The 21,972-nt window shown below is 55.9% G+C and overlaps 1 protein-coding gene across 1 annotated transcript in view; it reads left to right on the plus strand.

Annotated features, from left to right (window-relative positions):
• The first annotated feature begins 7,027 nt into the window (after window positions 1-7,027).
• The window catches only part of SLC25A22 (solute carrier family 25 member 22), a 32,609-nt gene continuing 17,664 nt past the window's right edge, over window positions 7,028-21,972 (plus strand). Inside the window, exons 1-2 of the mRNA XM_084288271.1 lie at window positions 7,028-7,133; window positions 19,767-19,882. Of these exons, the coding sequence (XP_084144397.1) occupies window positions 19,863-19,882 (20 nt within the window). The 5' untranslated portion in view covers window positions 7,028-7,133; window positions 19,767-19,862. The remainder of the gene's footprint in view (window positions 7,134-19,766; window positions 19,883-21,972) is intronic.

The following is a 21,972-nucleotide window of genomic DNA, read 5'->3' on the forward strand; positions in this document are numbered from 1 at the left end:
ATGCCCTCTGCTTCCAGCTCCTGCTAATTGCAGCACTCCTCTAGCCACCAGGGGCTAACAGGCTCAGATAAAGTGCTTCCAGCCCATACGTGGCTTAAAAATTAATAAAGTTAATTGGTGAGAAATGAAAGCCTAAGCAAAGCTCAGATGGGTTTGTTAATTATAAAACAACACAGACAAAGCCTGGCTGTGTCCTGGCAGGGGTTTTACACTCTTGACACAGCCCCAACAGTGAAGGGGTGCACAGTTCCCAGTGAAGGACCTGAAGGGAGCGTGGACGGGGCAGTCAGCTTGCAGGGGCTGCACTCAGCTTGTCTGCTGTAGGCCAGACAAAAATGCTACAAAGCAGCACACAACCACGGGACGGCTCTGTTAAGGGACAGGTGATAGCTGTGGTGTTTGGAGGACTGGCTGGTCCAGCCGTGACCCTACAGAGCTTGCTAGGAGGCAGCACAGAAGCTACCCCGCCAGTAGATAAGATTTCCTGCTGATTGGTACCCTAAAGTTTTTGTTCACGCCCATACTTGACTGGGTTATGCTGCTCTTAAAAGGGAAAGAAAATCCAAATCCCTTCGAATGCACCATTTTCCCCAAAAAGGAGGACCACAGCAGCTTTCACTGGGAAAGGTATGGGGCAGAGCCCCAGCCCAGAGCTGCCTTGAGGTGAGCCCGCCATCCTTGTTGGTTGGGTGTTGTTAAAATAAAGCAACCAGCCTTTGGTAGAAATCTGTGTCCATTTTCTGAACTCCGCAGAAATAAATTGTGTGTTCTTAAAGCTCACAATTTCTTCTTCTTCTCCTGTAAATCTGTGTGGCCTGAAGACCCATGGGGAGAGTCTGATGCTCGTCCCAGACCTCAGCTCCCTTGAAGAAGCTCTGTGCCTGGGAAATGTGGGAGCCAGGCAGGCATGGTGAAGGTGGAAAATTTGGCCTCCATCCCTCCTGCCTCGCAGTAGGCCTGTGCTTTTGACACAAGCTGGTGGCTGCGTTGGGAAGGCGGGACAGGATCCTCCTGCACCATTTGCTCATGGAACAGCAGAGCAGCTCTTGCCTTTTCCAGAGAGGAGACGGTGGAACTGGGAAATGCGACAGGGTAGGAGGGATGCTCGGAGGAGAATATCACGGAGCATTTTTTACTCTCGGGAGGGAATGAAGGCTGAGTAGGTGGTTGCCATCCGCTGTTCCACGACTAGGTGGCAGCAAGTGAAATAGTCCAACAGCACCTGCCAAAAAAGCCAAAGGGAAGGACTTTTTTTTTTTTTTTTTCCCCGCTGTGCATAGTTCTAAAGCTGACTCATTGCTGTGAAATGTTTGAGGTCAAAATATAAACGTTGTGCTCGGAAAGTAATTGGGTAAATTGGTGGGAAAACGAGCTGCTGAGCGCCAAGCGAGCATGGAGCACTGAGCCGAGCTTTCTCAGGCTGGGGGTGAGTCAGGCAGCACTGGGGCACGAGGGAAGCTGGAGCGGGCAGAGGGAGCACATCAGACATCGGGGACACGGGGAGACCACGGGCAGAGGTGGCTGCTGCCTTCACCCTTCCTCGGAGCCAGGAGGATTTCGGTGGTGGCCCCTAACAATCAGGCAGCACCATCCAAAGGCAGAGGAGACGCAGATTCCCACCCTGGGCACGTTAAGCTTGGACACATCTGCTCTGCCCTGATTTTACCAAACGTCTCTGCAGAGAGCTGCAGCTGGAGGCATCTTCCAGCACTGGCTGTGAGCAGGAGGTGAGGACGCAGCGCTCTGGGTTACCCCAGGCATGTCCCAGCCCAGCCACAGCTCTGCCAGGGCTCTGCCAGGGCTCAAACCCAGCCTTCTGGAAGTGTTGAGCAACCCCAGGTTTAGACACAGCAGCTCCGTGTGTTCAGGAGAGCAGGGCTCGTGCAGGGTGTGGCTGCAGCCCCTCTGGAGGGCCCTATCTCCCCACTGGGAAGCTGGGTGATTAGGCTCCTGATTGCGCTTTGTTGTTCTGATAGAGGGAAGCTCTAGATTGCAGCGGGTAGGACAGATGAGCTGGCTGAGGGATGTTGCAATCTTCCCCTTGCTGCTTACGGCAGGCTCGCCCTCCCTCTGAAAGCAGTAACACCTATCCAGAAGAGGGACAGATGTTTTGGCTTTTCTTCCCTCCAAGCTGGAGAAAAAGGCAATCCTCGTGATGCTCAGCTTCTCCCCGAGGACGGAGCTGAGATCGAGCAGGTGCTGTGACGCTGGTTGGAGCTGCTCCCTCCCAGCACCGCTTCCCAGGCAGGTCGCTGGCCTCTGGGGCTGAGCGTGTCCTTCAGCAGGCGGCTGGAGAAGATCCTGGTGAGGCTCTGATCCTGCTGTGCAGAGAGGAGCAAGAAGACACCCTCAAAAACCCCTTATGACAGATGATTTGGTCACAGCCCAGGCAGAGAAAAGAAGATCCCGCTGCTTAACAAGATATTTTCTGACAACCGCTGTGTGGCGATGATGGCTGGAGGGCAGAGACGGGCAGAGACGGATCCATCAGCTTCCTGGGGAAGGAGCTAAGGATCCCTCAGTAACACGGCTCTGAAAGGGCTGGCAGCATCTCCCAGCTCTGGGTGAGGCAGCGTGCCCAGGAAGCTGTAACCCTCCCTGCAGAGGTGTTTCAAGGAGGGTTAACGCGGCCGAAGGGCTCTCTTAGTTGCTGGAAGGACAGATGAAGAAATAAGCTGGGGAGAGAAGGGAGCAGGGTAAAATCCCAGAGCAAACGAAACCATTTGCAAATGCTCAGCCGCATGCCCTGGAGGAAGAGCACGATGCTCCTCTGGGCTGTCATGTCCATAAATCCCTCTGCAGTGGGGCAGGTGGGGCCTGTGGGACGCCGTGGGGCAATTTCTCAAGGGGCCGAGGGGCTGAGCCCTGCCAAAAGGCTCCTGTGGCAATAAGCGCCCGCAGCCGCCAGCTCCCTGCCAGCAGCCAGGCCTGGAGTGGGACCTGGCGGCCGATCTCTCAGCCAAGGCAGCTCCATTCATCAGCACTCGATAAACAAAAGTGCCCCGCTCCTTTATCGGGGAGATAAACGCGCAGGGCAGGAGACTGGCTGCTTTGTGCTCCCTGTGCGGAGTGTGGGAGGCTGCCCCGGCTGCCCAGCGGCACCGAGGCACTGCTGCTGCAGGAACCAGCGGGCAGAGATGTGTGGGAACGGGGTCACGGGGTGGCAGGCATGGAGAGATGCTTATCTGGGGTAGCTGTTCCTGCGGGCACGCTGCAGGAGCTGGGCCAAGGTGTGAGTCAGGTCCTGAGGCATTGCCGGCACCAGAAGCCGCTTCACAAAGGGGAGAAAATCCCCTTTGTGAATTTTTATCCTTTTTTGGCTTCTTTATGGTCAGTGATGGGAACTTGAAATTCCTTCTGCTTGCTTTTTACATTTCTTTTCTTTTTTAGAGCCTAACGATGCTGAGCCTCAATCCTGCTTTTGCTGGAGAGCAGTGGCAGGAGGGTTTGCTGGCCAGCTAGAGAGGAACGCTTGTGTGATCCAAGCATCAGGGACTTTCCCCCTGTTGTTTGTCGGGCATTTGAATCAAGTAGCTGCTAAAAATACAGCTGCAGCCTCCCTCCACCGAGTCATCACTCCATGGGAACAGACAGACCACCCTTGCTGGCAGTCCTATGGTCTTTGGGGATGACAGAGGCAGGCATGGGGCAGAGCTGTCCCCTCCTGTGCCCCAGTCACTCCCCACCTGCATCCTCTTCCTCTCTCCTTTCGTACAGGTGTAGATGTAAGGCTGAGTGTCAGCACCAGAAAATTAAACCAGACCTGCTGGGGCAGTGGTTTCTGGGTGATTCCCAGTGTCCAAGCTGACTGCCAGCTTTGAATCCGTGAATCATTGGATTCATCTTTGAATCAGCTAACACTCCTTCGCTGCATTTTTCGCGGTCGGATGCTGGATGCCTCTCACATCACCCATGTGCTGTTAACTCTGGCAGCCTACCCTATGATCCTAATGAAGAATGAGATTGAGCTTGTTTGAGATTGATTCTTCCTGAAAATGACGTTGACTGGTGTTAGCAGTACGTTACTGCCTCTCCAACCTTTATCAGTTGAATTGTCTACCAGCACTCTGATTACCGTGTCCAGGGTGGCCACCAAGGCAGCAGTGACCAAGCTCATCAGATCTGTCTTTTTAGTGTCGGTTTAATCCCCACACTCATCGCGCACCTGGGGATTTCACGGGCACTCCGTGATTTATTAAAACAGAAAGCAATGCAAATGGGGAAGGAAGCTGCAAAATGCAGCCTCGTGAAAGCCTCTTCCCCTGCCAGCAGACTGAACTCTCCCCGTTTCCTCAGCAGCACCAAAACAGCCGGATCCTCTCTGTCAGCCAGGCTGACGCTTTCCTCGCCTTCCGCTCCGACAAGCCAGGTGGGATTTTGAGATCTCAATTCCACACGGGGAAAGGGATGGGGCAGAAAAACACGAAACCTTTCCTGCCCTTCTCTGGGTGGCTGAACCGTGCCACGCAGCGGGTTTCTCTGCACGGGAGGGCCTGAGCTCTGCTCCTGGCCACGTGTGGAAGGGCAGGGGGTGCGAGCCCACCGCTGCGATCTCGCCCTGACCCCTTGTCGCAGATCAGACAGCACAGGTTGCTGCTGCTTGTGAAGCTCCACTTTGTACCCAGCAGTTTTAAATTTTGTCTTGTGCTCTGTCAGGAGAAAAAAAAAATATGTTTGAGAGCACAGGAAACCTTGACAACCTGGCACTTGCTGAATGCGAATTCTCTTCCTCTGCTTTTTTTTTATCCCCTCTCTTGAAGGCTGCCAGAGGAAGCGGGTCCTTTGCTCCATGCAGGTTACAAAGAGCAGTTGTTCTCATGCAGCAGAACCAAAAATAAAAACGGGTGATTTTGCAGTCCTATTAAAACTCAGCTTAAAGCAGGCCAGCGTTAACCTCTTCTGTGCCAGGGGACGGCACTGTCCAACCACTCCATCTACAGGATGGCAAGATACGATAAACGGCAAAATCTGTCCCCAGCTACCCACACTGAGTTCAGTTCAGCTTTTGTCTGTGTGAAACCTACTGATGTCTTTGTGAATCAGGGCAGAATGGGGACCCAAGGAAGGCACAGGCAGGGCCAGATGCAGCCCTGTGTCCCCTCGCATGCCGCTCATTAGCATTGGCTTGTGATATTTCACCAGCCCCTGGTTAACATCTTTTTCTCACCTTGGGTCACGGGTCTGGCTGCGATAACAAGCTCCTCTCATTTTCAGGCACATGCACCTCTCTGCCACGTCTGGGCTGTTCGTCACGTCTCCCTGTAATTGCCACTTGTGTGTGTGCAGCGTTCTTGGTAGCCTGAGGTGCTCCCCCATCCTTGTAGCTGCTCTTCTCTGATCACCCCCGATTTGTTGCACACCCTGACTGTGTATTAGCCAGCTCCTGCAGGTGAACTCACGGTGTCTTTTACAGCGTAGTGCCAGGCAAACGATGCTGTTACAGAAGCGTTCCCTGGAGATCTTCCCTTCTTTATGGCTGTCATCCCAAGAGCCACAGAGGTCTGCCTGGCTGCTGCTGTCCTCCTGGACTCCTCCGTTATTTTCCAGAGCTTGTTGAAATGGTCTCAGTGGTGTTTGCTTGTTTGTTTTGTGAAAGGAGTCAGGTCTGAAGCCCCTGTGTCGTGTTTTTCCATCTGCAGCTCATCTCCATGAAAACCCAGCCTGACCCTGAAGCAAGCATCGGCTCCTTATTCCTTATTCATTGGCTCCTTATTCCTTGCATACCTGGTGGTTTGTGGCCCAGGCTGCATTTGTGTGTGGCTGGAACAGTTTTTGGAGGAGCCCAGAGCCCAGTTCTTGTTTCTGGGCCCCTGGTTGTCTGAAATCCTTGGAGTAGCACAGGCATATTGCTCTCAGACACCACACTAAAACCCCACTGTGTCCTTTCTTTTAATTCTGCTTAAAAAAGCGATCCCCTTTGCCTGACACGAGCTGTCTTTCCAAAACCCCATCAGCTTTCTGCTGGCCAGCTGTGGGGCCACCCCAAAGCAGGAGGCCTGGCCGTGGCTGGCCTTGCTCCTGTCTCCCCAATGCCCTACACGTGTGTGCCTGCGTGAGGGTGCCGCAGCCCTTTCCGCCTCCTCAGTGCCCATCAGAGGTGTCGTTCCCAGTTTGCAGAAGTGAGAAAATCAGAATCCATCTGTTCCTGGGCAAAAACTGGGCAAAAACAACAGAAAACGGCGCTTTCTGCACAGCGCCTTGGAGGTTTTAGCAGAGCTGGTGCTTGGGGGAGCCACAGGAAAATTGAATTAATTGTTAAAAGAGGGGTACGGCCCCTCTTGGATCGCTGGCCAGGACACGTAGGGTGTCACCTGCTGCTGGCAGAGCAAGGGGCTCTTCTCCACACCCCTGCACCACCCCGGTACTGCCCTGAGCTTACTGAAATGTGAAAACGGAGCCTGCACGTGGCCTGGAGACGTTACAGCTGGGCAGCCATGCTCAGCAAGGGACAAAATATCATCACCCATGTGATGACAGCCAGCCTGGCCTTTATTTTGTGGACAACAGCAAGTTTTGGGGGTTTTGCTTGTTATTTTACCGGGGCTGGAAGGATGCTCACCAGGGAGCAAGATGACGGACTGGCGGGTTTGGTGGGCACACCACCAGCCATTTAACGGGGGGATGGATGGCCAGGAGGGTTTTTTTTTGCCAGAAAAATGTCAGTTTTCCAGAAATTAGGCTCAGTGTGCGGGTGCTGTTGGCTCTGGAGCCCTCGGCTGCGGTCGGACTCGGGGGGTGATGCCCCAGGACCCGCAGCCGCGGGGCCAGGCTCCTCCCCGGGGAGGCCGGCGCTGATCGCCCCCCCTGCTGTAAGCGATTTGCCGTGAGATCCCTCAGGGACTATTTCAGGGGGGCCGCCCGTGGCCGGCACAGCCAGCGGGCTCCCCACGGCCCCTTCCCGGCAGCGGGGGAGGCACGGAGGCCGCGGCCCGCTCCGGGCCCGTGTTGCTAGGGCGACGCGGCGGGCGGGGACGGGCCCGGCGCTTTTCCTGCAGCGAGCACGGCCACAGAGGGCAGAGCTGAGCCCCGCCGAGCCCCGCCGAGCCCCGCCGAGCCCAGCCGCCGGGCAGGAGCTCCGCACCCCGCTCCGCACCGGCCCCCGGCCCCGGCGGGAGCCGCCGCCGCCCGGCCCGGTAAGTGCGGGCGGACCCCGGCCCCCGCCCGACCCCATCGCGCCCGCCCCGATCCCCCCTTCCTCCTCCTCACCGCGGCGCCGCGGCCTCCCCCGTGCCCCATTTATCCCCTTTTATCCCCCAAAGCTGTGAGCTGCCCCCCCCGGCTCGCCCCGAGGGCTGCCAGCCGCCCCCCTCGCCCCCGGGGTGCGGGTCCCGCTGCGGAGAGTGGGGCCGGAGCCACGTGTGGGGCGAAACCCAAACTGGGGGGATGGTGCCCGGGCCCCCCAGGCTCGCTCGGATCTCCCCACGGGGCTGGGGTCGCCCTGGGTGGGTGCTGGGGACGGTGGCGACCTGCCCCGTCCTCCCTTTGCCCGCGCCGGAGAGCTGCGGGCGACACGTGTGCGGCTGGAGCCGTGCCCCACAGCCCACGGCCGCCGCTCGCCGCCACCCACAGCCACTCGTGGCTGCCTCCTTGGCGTCTTTCTGGGGCTGTTTGTGGGGTCAGAGCGTCTGCTGCCACCCAAGCCAGGAGGATGGAAAGCCCGAGCGCCGCCGGGATCCCGCCAGGCTGTCCTAAGCCAGCTCGGCGCCTGGTGGAGGTGGGTCAAGGTTATCGTGCTCTGCCCCGTGGGGATGGGCAGCCTGGAAGGACAAGTAGGTTTGGGGTTTCCTCAAGGTCACCCTGGGAAGGGAAGACCCCAAGCATCCTCTCTGCTGTCGCTGCACCCCGCAGAGCTGCCGGGCTCCTGCTGGGCGAGGGCACAGCCGTGGATATCGGATTTTCCAGTGCCGCGGGCCTGTCTCCTGCAGGGGTGCTCAGCATGGGGTTCCTACGTCTTGCCGGGCTGTCAGGGTCCAGCAGACAGCAGGGCAGGACTGGATTTACTTGTCCCAAAATCTTCGTTTCCTTGAATTCCTCAAAAATGGAAGCGGTGGGGCCAGGTGGGGCAGGGGCTGTCAGCATCAGTGGTTTTTGTGTAGCCCCCCAGGGGAAGGGGCCTCATCCCCGCCACGCTCGCTGCCCCGAGGATGTGACACGTCGCGGTGTGCCCGCAGTGATTGGGATCACTGCAAGCCATTGGGGCTCGCCTCTTGCACGCCCTTCTTGGCAATGGGAAGCAAAAGGCAATCAAACTAGAGTGGTACTTGGCTGATAACAATATATCATGTGGGGCTGTCTTCTTAGCCGCAGCTTGTGTTTTGCTTTCCAGGCTGTTAAAAGCTGTTATAAGGTATAGAGGAGGCCTGATGGAGGGAGATACTCAAACCTCTTCACCGGAAAACAAACACCAGTGTTTAAAGAGGATTTGTGCCTGTAGGATCTTGAATCGTGTACTGCTACCTCTTGTCGTTCGTGCAGGTACAGTTTTTCTCCCTGAGCTTTGTTTCCAGGAAGCCCACCATGGTGAGGCACGCTGGATTTTGGCAGCCGTGGCGGAGGTGGATGGCCGAGTTGGAATACGGAGCAAGCCTGCCTCGTAAATTGGAGCACGGCACAGCTCAGAAGGAAAGCCTGCTGTCTTGTTTGACGCCCAACAATCTTGTTAATGTCTTACTAAGATGCCAGAGCCCCGTGCGATCCTCCCGCTGCCATTTTAAGAAGGGATAGTGTGCTGTGTTAAGTTACAAGGAGGTAGAAACCACTGACAGCCTGGCAGGGTCATATGCTCCCCTTTTCCTGCCAAGACACACGTAGTGGAGAAGAGAGGGGGAAACACCTACCTGACCCTGGCTGGCCAAGGTGACAGCAACGTGTATATGTAGAAGCAGACCCTGCACTTGTGCTTCGTGTTTTGTGTCATAGGATTCTGGCAGGGCGAAGGTGTGATGGAGACAAGGGACAGAGGAAGAGCTGCTGGGGTTTGGTGTGCCCTGAGAGCCTGGGAGCCGTGAGGCTCTGGGCGTTTTTTGGAGTTGTGCTCCATTGAGGGTGCCACAAGAGGGAAATTCTCGCTTAGGAGCTGCGAGCGTTTCATGTGCCTGCATAATTGTTCTTACGTAACTGTCTTTGTGCCAAAAATTGTGAAATATCGGGAGGGAGAGCTCTTCTGGATTAGGGCAGCAACGTTTTTAGGGGGAAAAGTAGACGTGAAAACACTGCGCTGTGCTTGGAGGTCGTATTCCTGATGAGGGAACCAATTTACAGATTCCTCTAGGAACAGATTTTCCGTGGGGAGTGAAGCCTGATCTAGGTGCGTGACGACTGCACAATGCTGTGGAAATAGCTAATGATCCCTTGACACTCTGGGGTGACTGACGTGACTAATACTTTCTCAGCAAGGAGCGCCTAGGTGTGGTGTAGCGCTGCCTCGTCTTCCCTTTGGGTCCTGCCTGGCAGGAGCCAGCTGTGTGCTGGGCTGGGGGACACTTGTTCTGCAAGCGCTGGCAAACCTCTGAACCACCTCTGTCACCCCTCTCTGTGTCTTTTGGAAGCACAATGCTCTGGGGGAGCAATTGCCAAATTCACCGTAGCTGCTGAAAGGCAGCGTGCCCTTGTGAAATATTTGGGGTGAAAGGTGAGGGCGGCTGGTTGCATCTGCAAAGGCACTCGAGTGCCCCTCGGTGCTGGCCCACGGCAGCTCTGCCTTGCTCCAACGCAGTGCTTTCCTTTGTCACTCCATCCCTGAGCTAACCTGGGCAGGGAACTGCAAAACTTTTGCCCTGCTAACTTCCCAGTGCCAGCAAGATCCCTCGCACAGGGTGGATCTTGCAGTGGGCTGTTTCTGTCTGCCTGGAAGCACGCTGTGCTGCCAGAACGACGTAAAAGAGCTTTGAACTAGGCCCCAAGGCTGAAGGAAGAGGGGAAAAATGCAAAACATTTTTGTTCAGTTGTTACGAGATCCCGTGCTGGGGAGATGAGGTGTAGCCAAACCAGGTTTGGAATGGCTGGGAAGCTCATTTGAGCTTCCTTGTGGTCCTGCTGGCTGCAGCTCATGCATATCATAGCAGGGTGCAAATACACCATCAAGGGACCTTCTGCAAGTCCTCCTTTTCTGGGCTGCTTCAGTGCAGATAGGCATTTCTCCTAAGCCCGCCTACTCCCTGGCTGTCCTTTTATCAGATTTTTTTCTGTTGTTTTTCTGTGTTTTTTTTTTTTTAAATTATTTTGTTTTTCCCCAGGAGGAAGTTTCCACACATCTGCTGGCTGGTCAGTGGTGTCCCAGAGCTGTGCGCCGTGCCCTTGGCTGCAGTAAATCAAGGTAGTTCTGGCAGAGGCAGCGCAGCAAATTCGGTTTGCACCAGCTGAGGCCGGGTCATCATGTGCGAGCCCTCGGGCTACGGGGAAAAACCTCTTCAAGTCTGTCCCTTACAAGTTTGTCAATGTCCTGTTAGGCTTTCAGGCAGACGTGGTTATGTCCCAGCTGCCTGCACAGCCCTAACTCTGCTGCCAAGTTTAAATTTTATTTAATTTTGACAGTTTGCAAGGAATCCAGCAGATTGCAGGGTGGGGAGGGATCTCTCGGTCTCCGAGTCCTGCCTCCTGCTCTTGCAGGGACGTAAGGGCTGGTTCTTTCTTTTCCGTCTGTGTCACCTGATGCCTTACCACTGCATTGTGGGGAAATGCAAAAGCCTGCTTAGAAATAAATACCCAGACATCTGCACCACGAGAAGGTAACAGAATTGGATGCGTAGCAGTGCACGAGCTACAGATGCTGCCCGTGCAAGCCAGCGTTGTTTTTATTTCTGACTCTGGCACACAGCACACACGGTACCTCTGTTTTAGGGTGCATTCCCAAGGACTCCAGCATTGCAGAATTTTCCTACCCCCTTCAGTTTGCCTCCAAGCACAAAGGTAGGGTGCAGGAGGAGCGGGCTGAGCACCCGCTGTGCAAAAGGTGTTGCTGTAACCTCGCGGTATGGCTTGCTGGGAAGTTCCAGTTGTTAAGATAAACCAAGAGGGGCACAAAAGCTTTAGAAAACAAGGCAGAAACCCAAATAAACCCGATGAAAAGACCTTGCCACCCTGGGTGGTTTGGATTTCTGTCTGGCAGTTTCCTCTGACGCATCTGCACATAAGAAAGCTTTGCATACTTGCTCTCTTACGAGGGCTGCCCACACGGAGATTATTTGCTGGGGAAAGGGAAAGGCACCCGGGCAGGAATGCTTGTTCTTAGTGTCAGAGGAAACGTGATGGGATGCTGTTTGTTTAGTTTGTGAGGTCTATGTTGATCTTGATTGAATGCAGCCCATGGCGAGCTACTCCCAGGAAGGCAATTTGATGTTTGTTTTGTTAAACCTTCTCATAATCAGCTCTCGTTCTCGTTTCAGTGGTGCTGTCGTGGGTGGGTGGCGATGCCTTGTCAAGTCTCCCCGTGTCGTGCGCCTTCCTTTGGCGCCGCTGCTGGTGTGTGGTGCACCAGCAGAGCCGTCTGGATTTCATTTCTTTCCTGGCTGTGTGGCATTTGTTGATTTTATTTATTTATTTATTTTAATTTAGAGATTAATTTGTCAGAATGGCGTGAATTTGAGCAGCTGGAGATGCCCCAAGTCCCGTCAAAGCCAGTGCTGGGCTGTGCCTGCCCTACCTGGGGGCTGGCTGTGTGGCTGGAGCTCTTGCTTCCAAAAACAACAAAGGAGGTGTGGTTTTGGGACAGGATATTTCAGGCGCTAACCGTGAGTTTGGGTGCTGCTCCCTCCTTTGCCACAGCCTCAGAGCATGACCTTGGATGAGTGGTAAAACGTCCCTCTGCCTCTGTAGCCTGCAACAAGCAGGAGCAGCAGCCCCGCAGGGTTTTGCCTCTTGTATGCAGTTGCAACAGCAGCTGCTGCAGAAGGTGTGATCCGACAGCATGAGAGCTCTCTGCTGGGCCCTTCATTTTCTTCTTTCGTTTGATGTCAGTCTTCCCAAGCACGGGGACAGCTCCCTTGTCCATGTCCTGCGTAAGCTGAGCTCCTCTCTGTAAGGCAGCAGCAACACTTGTTGCTTCATCTCATCCTTCGGGAGCAGCTGTTGTTTGTGAAGGCTATTTTGTCAGGGGAGCAATTCTTCTACAGGACATAAAACACGTTGCGTTGGCCTGAACCTTTTCCCTGAGCTGTCCTGCGTGCTTTGTTAGCAGCTCACTGTATGCCCGTGGGCACCAGTTGCCTGACAGAGGGACTTTTTTTTTTTTTTTTAGCTTTTTCCTTTCTTGTATTACCTGTCTCCTTCTGTGCCGTGCCAGCGAGTGGATGAGCAGGACCGCCTGTGTTTTTGTTTGTCTGGAGCCTCCTAAATATATTCTCTCCCTGCCGGGTACTCCTCGCCTGCCTTGCAGCCTGCTGGAGCCTCTGCTGATTCACAGCACCCTGGGCGAGGAGGGATGGATCACGCCGCAGACTCCGGAGCTGTCAGACAGCAGTTGCAGCCCCTTGGCAATCCTGCTGCCCGTGGCCGAGCACGGGGAAGTTTCTGCGAGGAGCTGCTAACCTCTGGAGGAGCAGCGTGACCCGTGCGGGGCTGCTGGCGAGCGAGGAACCATTTTGCTGTGCTCCCAACAGCTTTGGCGTGAGCCAGCAGCTGAGAGGGGAGGAGAAAAACGTGCTTCGTGCTGCAGGAGCAGAGCAGGTAGATTCAGGCACCGGTACAGCAGAGGGACGGGCAGCAGCAGCGGCGGTGTCCCGGGAGGGCTGCCCTGTGGCGGAGAGGCGAGGAACACTGATCAATGTGACACTGAGCTGGCACTCGGAGCGTTTGGGAGCATTAGTCACAGCCTGCCTTCAGCAGTGGGAGGTGAGGACATATGCTGCCGTCGTCGGAAAGGTTTGGGAGGCTGGGAGAACATCCGTGTGTTAGCCTCTTTGCTCTCCACACCCATCCTGGTGCAGAAGGCAGCAGCCACGCAGCCGTGGCCGGGCGTGAAGGCTGCACACCAGCAGATGCGAGCTCACAGGGGAGCCCTCCGTGGGGAGTGACAGCCCTCGGTTGTCCCACAGCCCCCATGGGGCTTTAGGTCTTCAAAGCACCTTGTTCAGCACCCAGAGGTGCTCACGTCCTGGGCTTCCCAGGAGGAATTCTTGTTCTGTTTTCCTGCTGTTTATCGGTGCTTTTTTGTGTTTGTTTGTTGTTTTTTTTTCAGTGTTTTTTTTTTTTTGGCATGGGGAGCCAGGGGAAAGGCCTGGTGGGAAAGGAGTCTGGCTGGTTGCTGGGGGGACAAAGAGCTCCCTCCTCTTTGGCAGTGTCATGGCTTTGTGCCGGGCTGGTGCCTGAGTAACCACAGCCTCTGCTGGGAAACAGGCTGACACGGCTTGAAAGAGGGCTAAAAACCCCTCCAGGGGCTAAAAACCCCTCGCATGGCTTCCTTGTGAAAATATTTGCGTCTTCTCTGCCAGCTCGCTGCCGAGGCTGCGTGCAGCCTGTACCCGTGGCTCGGTGCAGGGGACGAGCCGCGTTGTCCTGCAGCCCTGGGTCCCTTGGGGTGCCTGCTAGGAGCTGCTGGCTTTGGGGACAGAAAGCATCTTTAAAACACTGTGCAGTTCCCATGGCGTGGTCCTTGCTGCTGGAGAAAGGTGATTGCTTTGGGCCTCCTGGGGACAGCTCTGCTGCTGCCACACGCACGTGGTGTTGGAAGGAGCGGGAGCAGAGGGGAAGAGCCCCTCTGCTGCTGTGCTCTGTCACGGTCCCCTAGTGTCCCCTGGCAGGAACATGCGCAGGCTTTGCAAAGGGCTCGGCGAGCACGTGTCCCTGGAGATGCAAAGCAATACGAGCGACTTCCTCTCCTCTTCCTCTTCCTCTCCCTGCCTCGTGTGCCTGCAGGCAGGCACGGCAGCGCGGCCGGCAGCGCCGAGGGCTCCCCTCTGGTGATGGCAGAGGTGAGGGACCCGCGTCTCGGGGGCTGGCGAGGGGGGGGCTCCTTTCCGAGCACACCCCAGCCTGGCTGGGATCGTGCGTTGCCCTTCCTGCCCTCCTTCCCCGTCTCCCTTTCCCTCCTTGCACCCAGGGCTGGATGGAGGAGCCGGGCTTTTTGCCCGCTAGCCGTGCAGCTGGGCTGGGCGAGCTGTAGGGCCGAGCTGCAGCGCTGCTGTGCTGCTCCTCCTGCAGCCTTGTCAAGGCAAGCGCCTTCCCCTCCTGCACAGCTCTTGTGAAAGAGCCTGGGTTTGTTGCACCCTTCTCTCCCTTTGCCCTGGGGGCACGCTGGGCTTGTTTGAATTAATGTAATTAGCACATGCCTTATTAGCTCGCTAAGGCACAAAGAGCTCGTGTATATTTGTAGCCAGGTTAAGCAGCCCCGATTAATTTAATAACCGTGTCCTCGGCGCATGGCAACAGTTAACGGCTGGCGGTGACTCAGGATGGGGCAGGATGGAGGGAATTTGGGCAAGGTATCCGCGTGCGGTTCCCTTTTATTGTGTTGTGCTTTTGTTAACGAGCAGGGCTGCGAGGGGAATTAGCAGCAGGCAGGGTAGGTGGAAGGAAGCTCGCCGTGCGCGCTCGCTCCGCAGCCAGCCTGCCGTTCTCCTGCAGCCCCCGCTGGGGGACTCGGACAGGAACAGCTCCGGGGGTGTGGAGGTGGTGCTCTGATGAGGTAATGCCACGAAGCGGCCAGAAGAGATGCTTTTTTTTTTCCTTTTTCCCCCAGCAGGGCTGCTGAAGGCCTGTTCTTGCAGAGGAGAGCCATCTGCTGAGAGCCAGGAGCCTGGGTTTTGTTGCCCGTGGGGAATGAATGGGGCCTTTTACATCCCGGGTCCTCAGCTCTGCCCTGTTTGCCTCGTTCCTACTGAGCGAGCTTGAATCCAGCCCTCGTTTTCCCTTGGGCTCCTTGGCTGGTAGTTTTTAGTTACTGCTTTGTACCTTTTTTCTACTCTGCCAGTCTCTTGGCAGAGCACCCAGGCGAGGGCTTTGCACCACGTCGTTTCCCAGGGTGCAGCAAGTCCTGCCAGCTCAGAGGAGTGGTCTGGCTGTGCCGCCAGGCTCCGGCTCTGCCTTTCCTTATGGACAAGGCCGCCGCAGAGCAGTGGAAAGGACAGATTTCATACAAGTTCTGATTTCTTTTCCCCTCGGTCAGTTTGTGCTTTCTCCAGCTAACGCCGTGTTTCTCCAAAGCTGTAATTTCACAAAAACTGGCATGGGGAACTGCTCCGGAGTGAGACGGCGTGACAGTGTGTGCGAATCACACCGGTTCGGTGCGTGACTACACGATTCCTCCAGCAGCACTTGGAAGGGGGCTCACTGGCAACAAGCACGCATGCTGTCATCTCGAGATGTCCGAGCTGTGAACTCGCCTGAATACCAGCGTGGTCATGTCTGGGCTGCTTCAGTGTCTGTCAGCCAGCTTCTGCTTCCACTCCTTGCTCCAGCTGCAAAATAACATCGGCTATTGCAAACTTAATTTCGATAACCATTGGCTCTGGGAGCTTCCCCATAGCTTGTTTGTTGTGTCTGGGTACGGATTATTTGCTCCTTAGCCACTTTTTTCAAGATCCCTGTGAATCAGGGCATGGATTTGCAGGTGTCTGCCAACCACAGGCTGGAGCTTCCTGCTGTATTCGAGCAAAATTGGGCCTGAATTGCTGCTGCTGCTGTGCTCTGGCCTTGTCTCGCCGTGTCACTACAAACGGTACAGTAGGAGATACATGGGAAAGGTGTGTGTCCCTCTGGCTCCTGTGCTGCGCTGTCCACGCTCCTGTGTCCGCCGCGGGGAGCTGACAGAGGTTGCCTTTGTGCATGAGGAGCTGTCCGAAATGCAGGAGGTTAGCTCTGTAAATCCCAGCCTGCGCTCCGGGGCACAGCATCAGACGTGGCCGTAGTCCTAGGGTCTGTAGGGTCACCCTGTGTGCCCCCCTTCCCCGCCGTGGCTCCTCTCCTGCTGCGATGGATGGGCAGCTGCACGGGGCTGGGCAGGCAGCGGCACTTCTGCCGAGATGTTGAACACTTTGTGTTTGTGGCTTGTTTTTCCTAAGCCCAAATGCTGTCTGGAGAACAGGGTGTTCCTCAGCCTGCTGGCTGCGGTTGGAAATCCCGTCTGAAGGCAAAGAGCAAGTCAGCAGACGAGCTGGAATGAGAGCTCAGGAGCCTTTGCGGCTGATCAGGAGGCCTGGCTCCCCTCTGGGGACATCCAGGTTCGTCTGTGCTGCCTCTTCTTGTGTTTGCCAGGCCAAACGCCCCTGTGCTGTGCCCTCACCCCGAGGGCTGTTCTGCATCCCCAGGACACTACCCCATGTCTTCACAGCACGATGGAGCTGTCTTGAGGCATTTCTGTTGCCACGAGGGCAGCACGGGGATGGAGAGGCAGCCCGCACCCATGGGGGAGCTTGCAGGGAGCAGGGCGGGCAGGTGCTGGGGCAGAGTTTGCTGCTCTTTCGTTCTTTTTTTCTTCTTTCTGCCCCCTCCACCGTGCGGGCAGCCAATGGGGCAGGCGGGCCCGCGGCACCTCCCCGCGGGGACTTTGTCCTGCTTTCACCTGGGCCAAGGGGGACCTGTCCCGGGCCTGGCACTCCGAGGGCTCGGCGGGGACAGGGCCGGCTGTGGGATCCCTTCTGACCACGAGGTGAGTGAGTTTGCAGCTGTGGTGCCTCCGTGGAGCGCGGCACGGAGGGGCCGGGGAGCCGTGTCTGCTCTCCAGACAAATGGGAGTGCGTGGCAGGGAGTCCTGTTTTCCCCTTCTGCTGTTTATTTTCCAGTCAAGGTTGTAGTTCAAGTGTTTGCTTTCAGTGACAGCTCCAGCATGTGCTGGCCTCGAGCTCTGTCATCCCTGCCTGACCGCCCTGCGCAAATGTTTGTGCTGGCACGGGAGCGGGGCCGGGAACACATGTCTGGGAGAGGACAGGGCTGCTTCTTTCGGCAGCAGCGCCAGATAACGCTGGCTGGAGGTCTCCCCTCCAAACGGCAGCCCGTGTGTGCTCAGATAAATCAGCATTTCTCAGCTGGGCAGGGGGAGAGCAGGACGGGACAGAGGGGCAGAGCTGCGGGCACGTGGTGGTGGCACACAGCCATGGGGCAGCGCGGTGGCACCTCTGTTTCCATCCAAGCTTTGTGGGTGCTGCAGCTGCTCGAGGTTCCTGATCAAAGCCCAGATTTAAGGCTTCAGCTGTGCTTAAAAATATGGGGAGAAGGACTGTGCGACGTGTTGATCCTGTGCTTGTAGGGGGAGCATGAGCAGATGGCTCAAGTGGCTGCGTGCAGGTGCTGTGGAAGAGGCTCTGTGCCCTTCCCTGCTCCTTCTGCCTCCCCCATCCCCTCTGCGACCCCTGAAGTCTCAGCAAGGCTGAGGACAGCCGACTGCAGCCTCCCTTGCCACCTGCCTAGAGAGGAGCAGAGGGGAAAATCCGCCTGTCCGTTCCCCCACCTGGGCTGTAAATCCTAGAATTACGATATAATGATGGGATGCTTACCGGAGTAAGCACTTTTCCTTCAAGTGATAAGGTGAGGAGACACAGAGGTTCAGAGTCCAGCCCCCGCAGCAGGTCTGAGGGCTGCAGAGCTGGCCACCTGGAGAAAACCTCACAGGACGAGCGTGTGTGTGCAGCAAGGACGGGAAGCTGCGAGGACTGGGTGCATCCAGAGCTGGCCACGTCTGTGCTGTGGTACCCTCAGTCTGGCTCCTCCATCCCTCTGGAGCTGTGCTTTTGGGAGCTGGGGAAGGCTCGAGTGGGCTCCCAGGCTGTCTGCATGGCTACGCGGGCTGTCACGGCGCCTCTCTGCCTGGCACGGAGGTGCTTCCCCGGGCACGTCGCTCTAAAACTAATTTGCTTGATCATTTTAACAAATGGAGAAGGGACGTCGTGGTGTGCGAGTAATGGGGCATTAATCCACGCCTAGCTGTGCTAACAGCACTCTAGGAAGGAATTACCGCCACGTAATTCATCGCCTGCGCAGCTCTCCTTGCTGTAATTACGGCACGGGCACTTCGGGACCCCCTTCCGCTGGGGTTTCCCAGCCTCTCCCACTCGAAGGCAGGCCCCTGGTGGCTCTCATTTCCACAGCCTGCCTATACCAGGTCCTCCAGGCTCCTCATGCCTCTCCTCTCTAGGATAAAAGCGTGATGTTGTCCTGGATTTCTTTTTTTTTATTGTCCCATAAGACTAGCAGCATTCTCCTCCCCGCCGATGGTTTATCTCCTCTTGGGCTGCAGTAGTTATTGTCCTGCCCTGGGGTCTGGCTCTCCCCAGGAGTTTCCCTGACAGGACACCGAGGGCTTCATCCTGCACCACCCTTTAAAGGGCTCGGACATCCTGCAGGCTCCGGGAAGGCGCTGAGGCAGCGTGCGCAGTCACACCGCGCCTGTTGTGCAAGCTGGAGCCGTGCTTAAACAAACAGAGCTCACGCAAGCTTTCTGCTTCGGTGCACTAAAATCCCTCAGTGCATGAAAATCCCCTGGCCACGGACATCGAGGCCTCTGCGGTGCCGGGTGCTGGGTACGTGGTCCTCGGGTACGTGGCAGGAGGAGCGCACCCGAGCCGGGCAGGTCGGGATGGCCCAGCGTGCTCTGTCCGAGCTGCTGCGCGGGGAGCACAAACATCCTGTGGAGGGTGTAGATGTTATCAAGCGAGCTTTCATGGTTCAGGGCTTATTTACGCCGGGATAACAGGCTTTCAGCTGGAGCTGGCCTGCCTGCGTTTGTTTTTGTCTACTGGTCTTGTTCTGGTTAAGGCGATGGGGAATCAGATTAAGCCGACCTGAAGGAAGTTGCTCTGGGAGACGTGACAGCGCACACAGGGAGGTGCAAGCGGCTCTCGCTTGGGAAGTGCAGGCTGCACCCAGCTCTGGATGTTTTTAAGCCCTGCTTCCTCAGAGCAGTCAGGATCAGGCAAACTCTCTGGAGAGGGATTGTGGAAGAGCAGGAAGGTAACATGATGCAGCAGGTGAGGTCGGCATGCAGTGTTTGGAGAGGAGCCCCTTTCCTTAGCAAGCCGTGTGCTGGTCGCTTGGGGCTGTGGCTGGATTTGGGGCTGCCAAAGGCAGCTTTATTCCCACACTGCCAAACTGTGGGGCCATACAAGCGCTCTCCCTCTGCCCCGTCCGTGACACTTGGCATAACAGAGTGGTGCGGGTCAGCGCTGAACCGAGTGTGCAACCTTCCCCCTGCCTCGGGGTTAGGCTTTCAGGGAGCTTTTACCCTCAGAAGAGCCTCTTGCCCTCAGGTTGCATCTCCAGAGCAGCAGCAGGTCATCCTGAAAGCCACCTTGCTGGAAGTGAAATCCTGCGGGGCTTAGGAAATCATCTGCAATCAAGGGGCAAATTTCAATCCCGAGGCAAAGGGCAGAGGTATTTCCTCTGCATCTGTCCTCCAGAAGCGGTGTGTCTGTGCTGGAGGGAGGGGCCGAAGGGGTCTCACAGCATTTGATCCTCTTGGGGTGGCTGTGTGGATCTGTAGAGGGCTGGGGTCAGGGGTCCAGGTGATTGCAGGCGATGAGCCCCGCTCTCCTGTTTGCCAGGCAGAGCTCGGGCACTGCCTTGCTGCAGCCCTTCCTCACGTGCTGCTGGAGCCTGACGGCTCTGGCAGCTCTTCCTTCCAGTTGTGCATCTATATTTATGTGTATGCGGGCGTATTTTTACACGGCTCCCTCGGGAGCCCAGTCAGCAGCTCAGTCTCCTCTAGCAAAGGAGACGAGGTGCTCTCCCAACTCACTTCTTCCTCAGCCTGTCTCGCCCTGCCAAGTAGGACTGAGCTGCAAGAAGAGCAGTGCCCCTTCTCAACCGTGTCTCTCTGCTGTCTTTCTCTCCTTTCCCAGGAAGAAACCAAACTGGAAAAGAAGTGACTGAAAAAGAAATTAAAGAACGGTTTGAAGGAACAAATCCATTTCTTAACAAGATCAAGTTGGAATTAAATGGCTGATAAACAGATCAGGTAACGTTTTTTAAAAATGTTAAGTTGTTGGCTGTGCTTTGGAGTTTTCTGTTGAAGTATTTCCAACTCAATCCCTTTTGTGATACAGGAGGTTGGGGAAAAACACCTGAGCATCTCTTCTGACCTTAAAGAGCTTTAACTCCTTCTCTGCTCCTTTCTTACCTTCTTTTTTTTTTCTTTCATCACTTATTTTTCCTCAGCCTTTTCTTAGTTTGTCTGCCATGTTGTTATGTCTCTGCTTTCTCAAGCTAGTTTTCTCACTGCTTTTTATTTCCCTCCTCTGCTTTTGACCTTTCATGAGCCCATTGCTTTCTGCTTCCTCTTCCAAAGGTCAGCTTGACCTGCTGACTTCAGCTGCTGACATCAAGGGAGCAAAGCAGGCTCTTTGACCAGCTGCAGATCCAGTGCTTGTCGGTACAAGGTCCGCGTGGATGCAGCCTTGTGCCCTTCTTCTAAACCCACTCAACGCCTGAGTGATTGCAGGAACATGAAGTATCAATAATAATTTGTGCCACTTAAGTGCACAGCAGGAGCTTAAGATCCAGCATATGCAAAGGCTGGGTCTGAGTCCGGTCTGGGGATGGACTGGGATGTGTTTTTTCACACCATCATCCCCTTAGCTCCCTAAGATCTGTGCCAGTGCTACAGCTGGGTTGAACTTTCTGCTGGTTGTGAAGTTGTCCAGGATGAATGACTCCTGTCTGCCACGGGATTCCTCTTGCTTGTTTGTTTTTTTTTTTTTTGTTTGGTTGTTTTTTTTGTCGCCTTTTTCTGATAGCTGCCTTTCCAGGTTATTAGCTCAGGACAGGAGGGAAGCAGCTAGCCTGGACCAGTGGGGGAATGAGACCTGGTGACAGAGGACTGGGATTTGGTGACAGCTGAAGGCTAAAGGACAGAGGGCTGCCCCATCTTAGGGCTTGCCATGATTAGGATATCTTCCTGCCCACCATCCTCCAGCAAATGAAGGCGGTCCTGAGCTGTGCTGATAAGGAGGCAGCACTGCAGGGTGTTCATGTGCCTAGATTTGCCTGCCGCCAGTTACCCAATCTGGAAAGCCCTTGGCATGCTCTTATGCCAACGAAGGGCACGCTGAGATTCACCCCCGTGAATCCTGCCGGGTGCACGTCCCTGGTAGCCCCAGCAGGGCACCACAAGCACTGTGCACGTGGGCTGTGAGGGGCAGGGGCCATGTAGAAGGTAAAAAGGGGAGAGAGCACGGGGCAGTCATCCTGGGAGAGAGCAGAGAGCACCAAGGTAAAACGCGGAGTGACTCAGTCATAAGGAAAAAAGTTTTGCTTCAGCTGTGGTGCCCAGCTCCGTCTGATCCCTGGTTTCAGGTTCCTCTCTGTGCCCCGATTCCTTCCCCTTTTCCTGCTCAGGTCATCCCTGCTGTCTGTGGGACTATGAGTCTGTGGCAGTCACAGCCAGCCGAGCTGAGGACATCCCTCTGAGCTTGGGGAACACACCGAGCGCCTCCTCCCTTGCAGCGCAGGGGGATGGCACATCCCCTTGTCATGCTAAAGCAAAATGGGCTTAACACCAAAAGACCCAAAGCCACAGCAGCACTTTGCTGCAAGGTGAGGCGGAGGGCACTGCATTCCCGCAGCTGTGCTCGGCTAACTTCATCTGAGGGTTTCACCAGCCGCCGCCACGCGCTGTCTGCACCAGGCTCCCTCTGCAGTGCTCCCGGGGGAAGCTGCATGCCCGGGTGAGCAAGGATTTCTCATCCACAGACAGGGCGAGAAGCTCTGTGCAGCCCTGCAGCCCATGTTGCCCCACCTCAGGTTTTTGGCTTGCCCAGATTTATCAAACTATCCCCCTTTTGTGCTGGGGTCTGCGCTGAAATCGGTGAATCTTTGCCCCTGGTGTGCCAGCAGGCAGGGTGTTTGCCGTGTGCCTGTGCCTCGCTCCCCTCTGATGTAAACCCTGGGATGATTTCGCTGTTGGAGCAGGCTGAGAGCAGGCATCTGCCTGCCCCACATGTCTCGGAGACACTTAGAGAAGTGGTGACAGCTCTGAGGCTGGAAAGAGGCACGGGCAGCATTTGTAACCTGCCAGCAGTGACTTCAGAGCTGAATTTGGGGAGGCTG

This window comes from Netta rufina (assembly GCF_964035555.1).
Source record: "Netta rufina genome assembly, chromosome: 5".
Taxonomy (NCBI): Eukaryota; Metazoa; Chordata; class Aves; order Anseriformes; family Anatidae; genus Netta; species Netta rufina.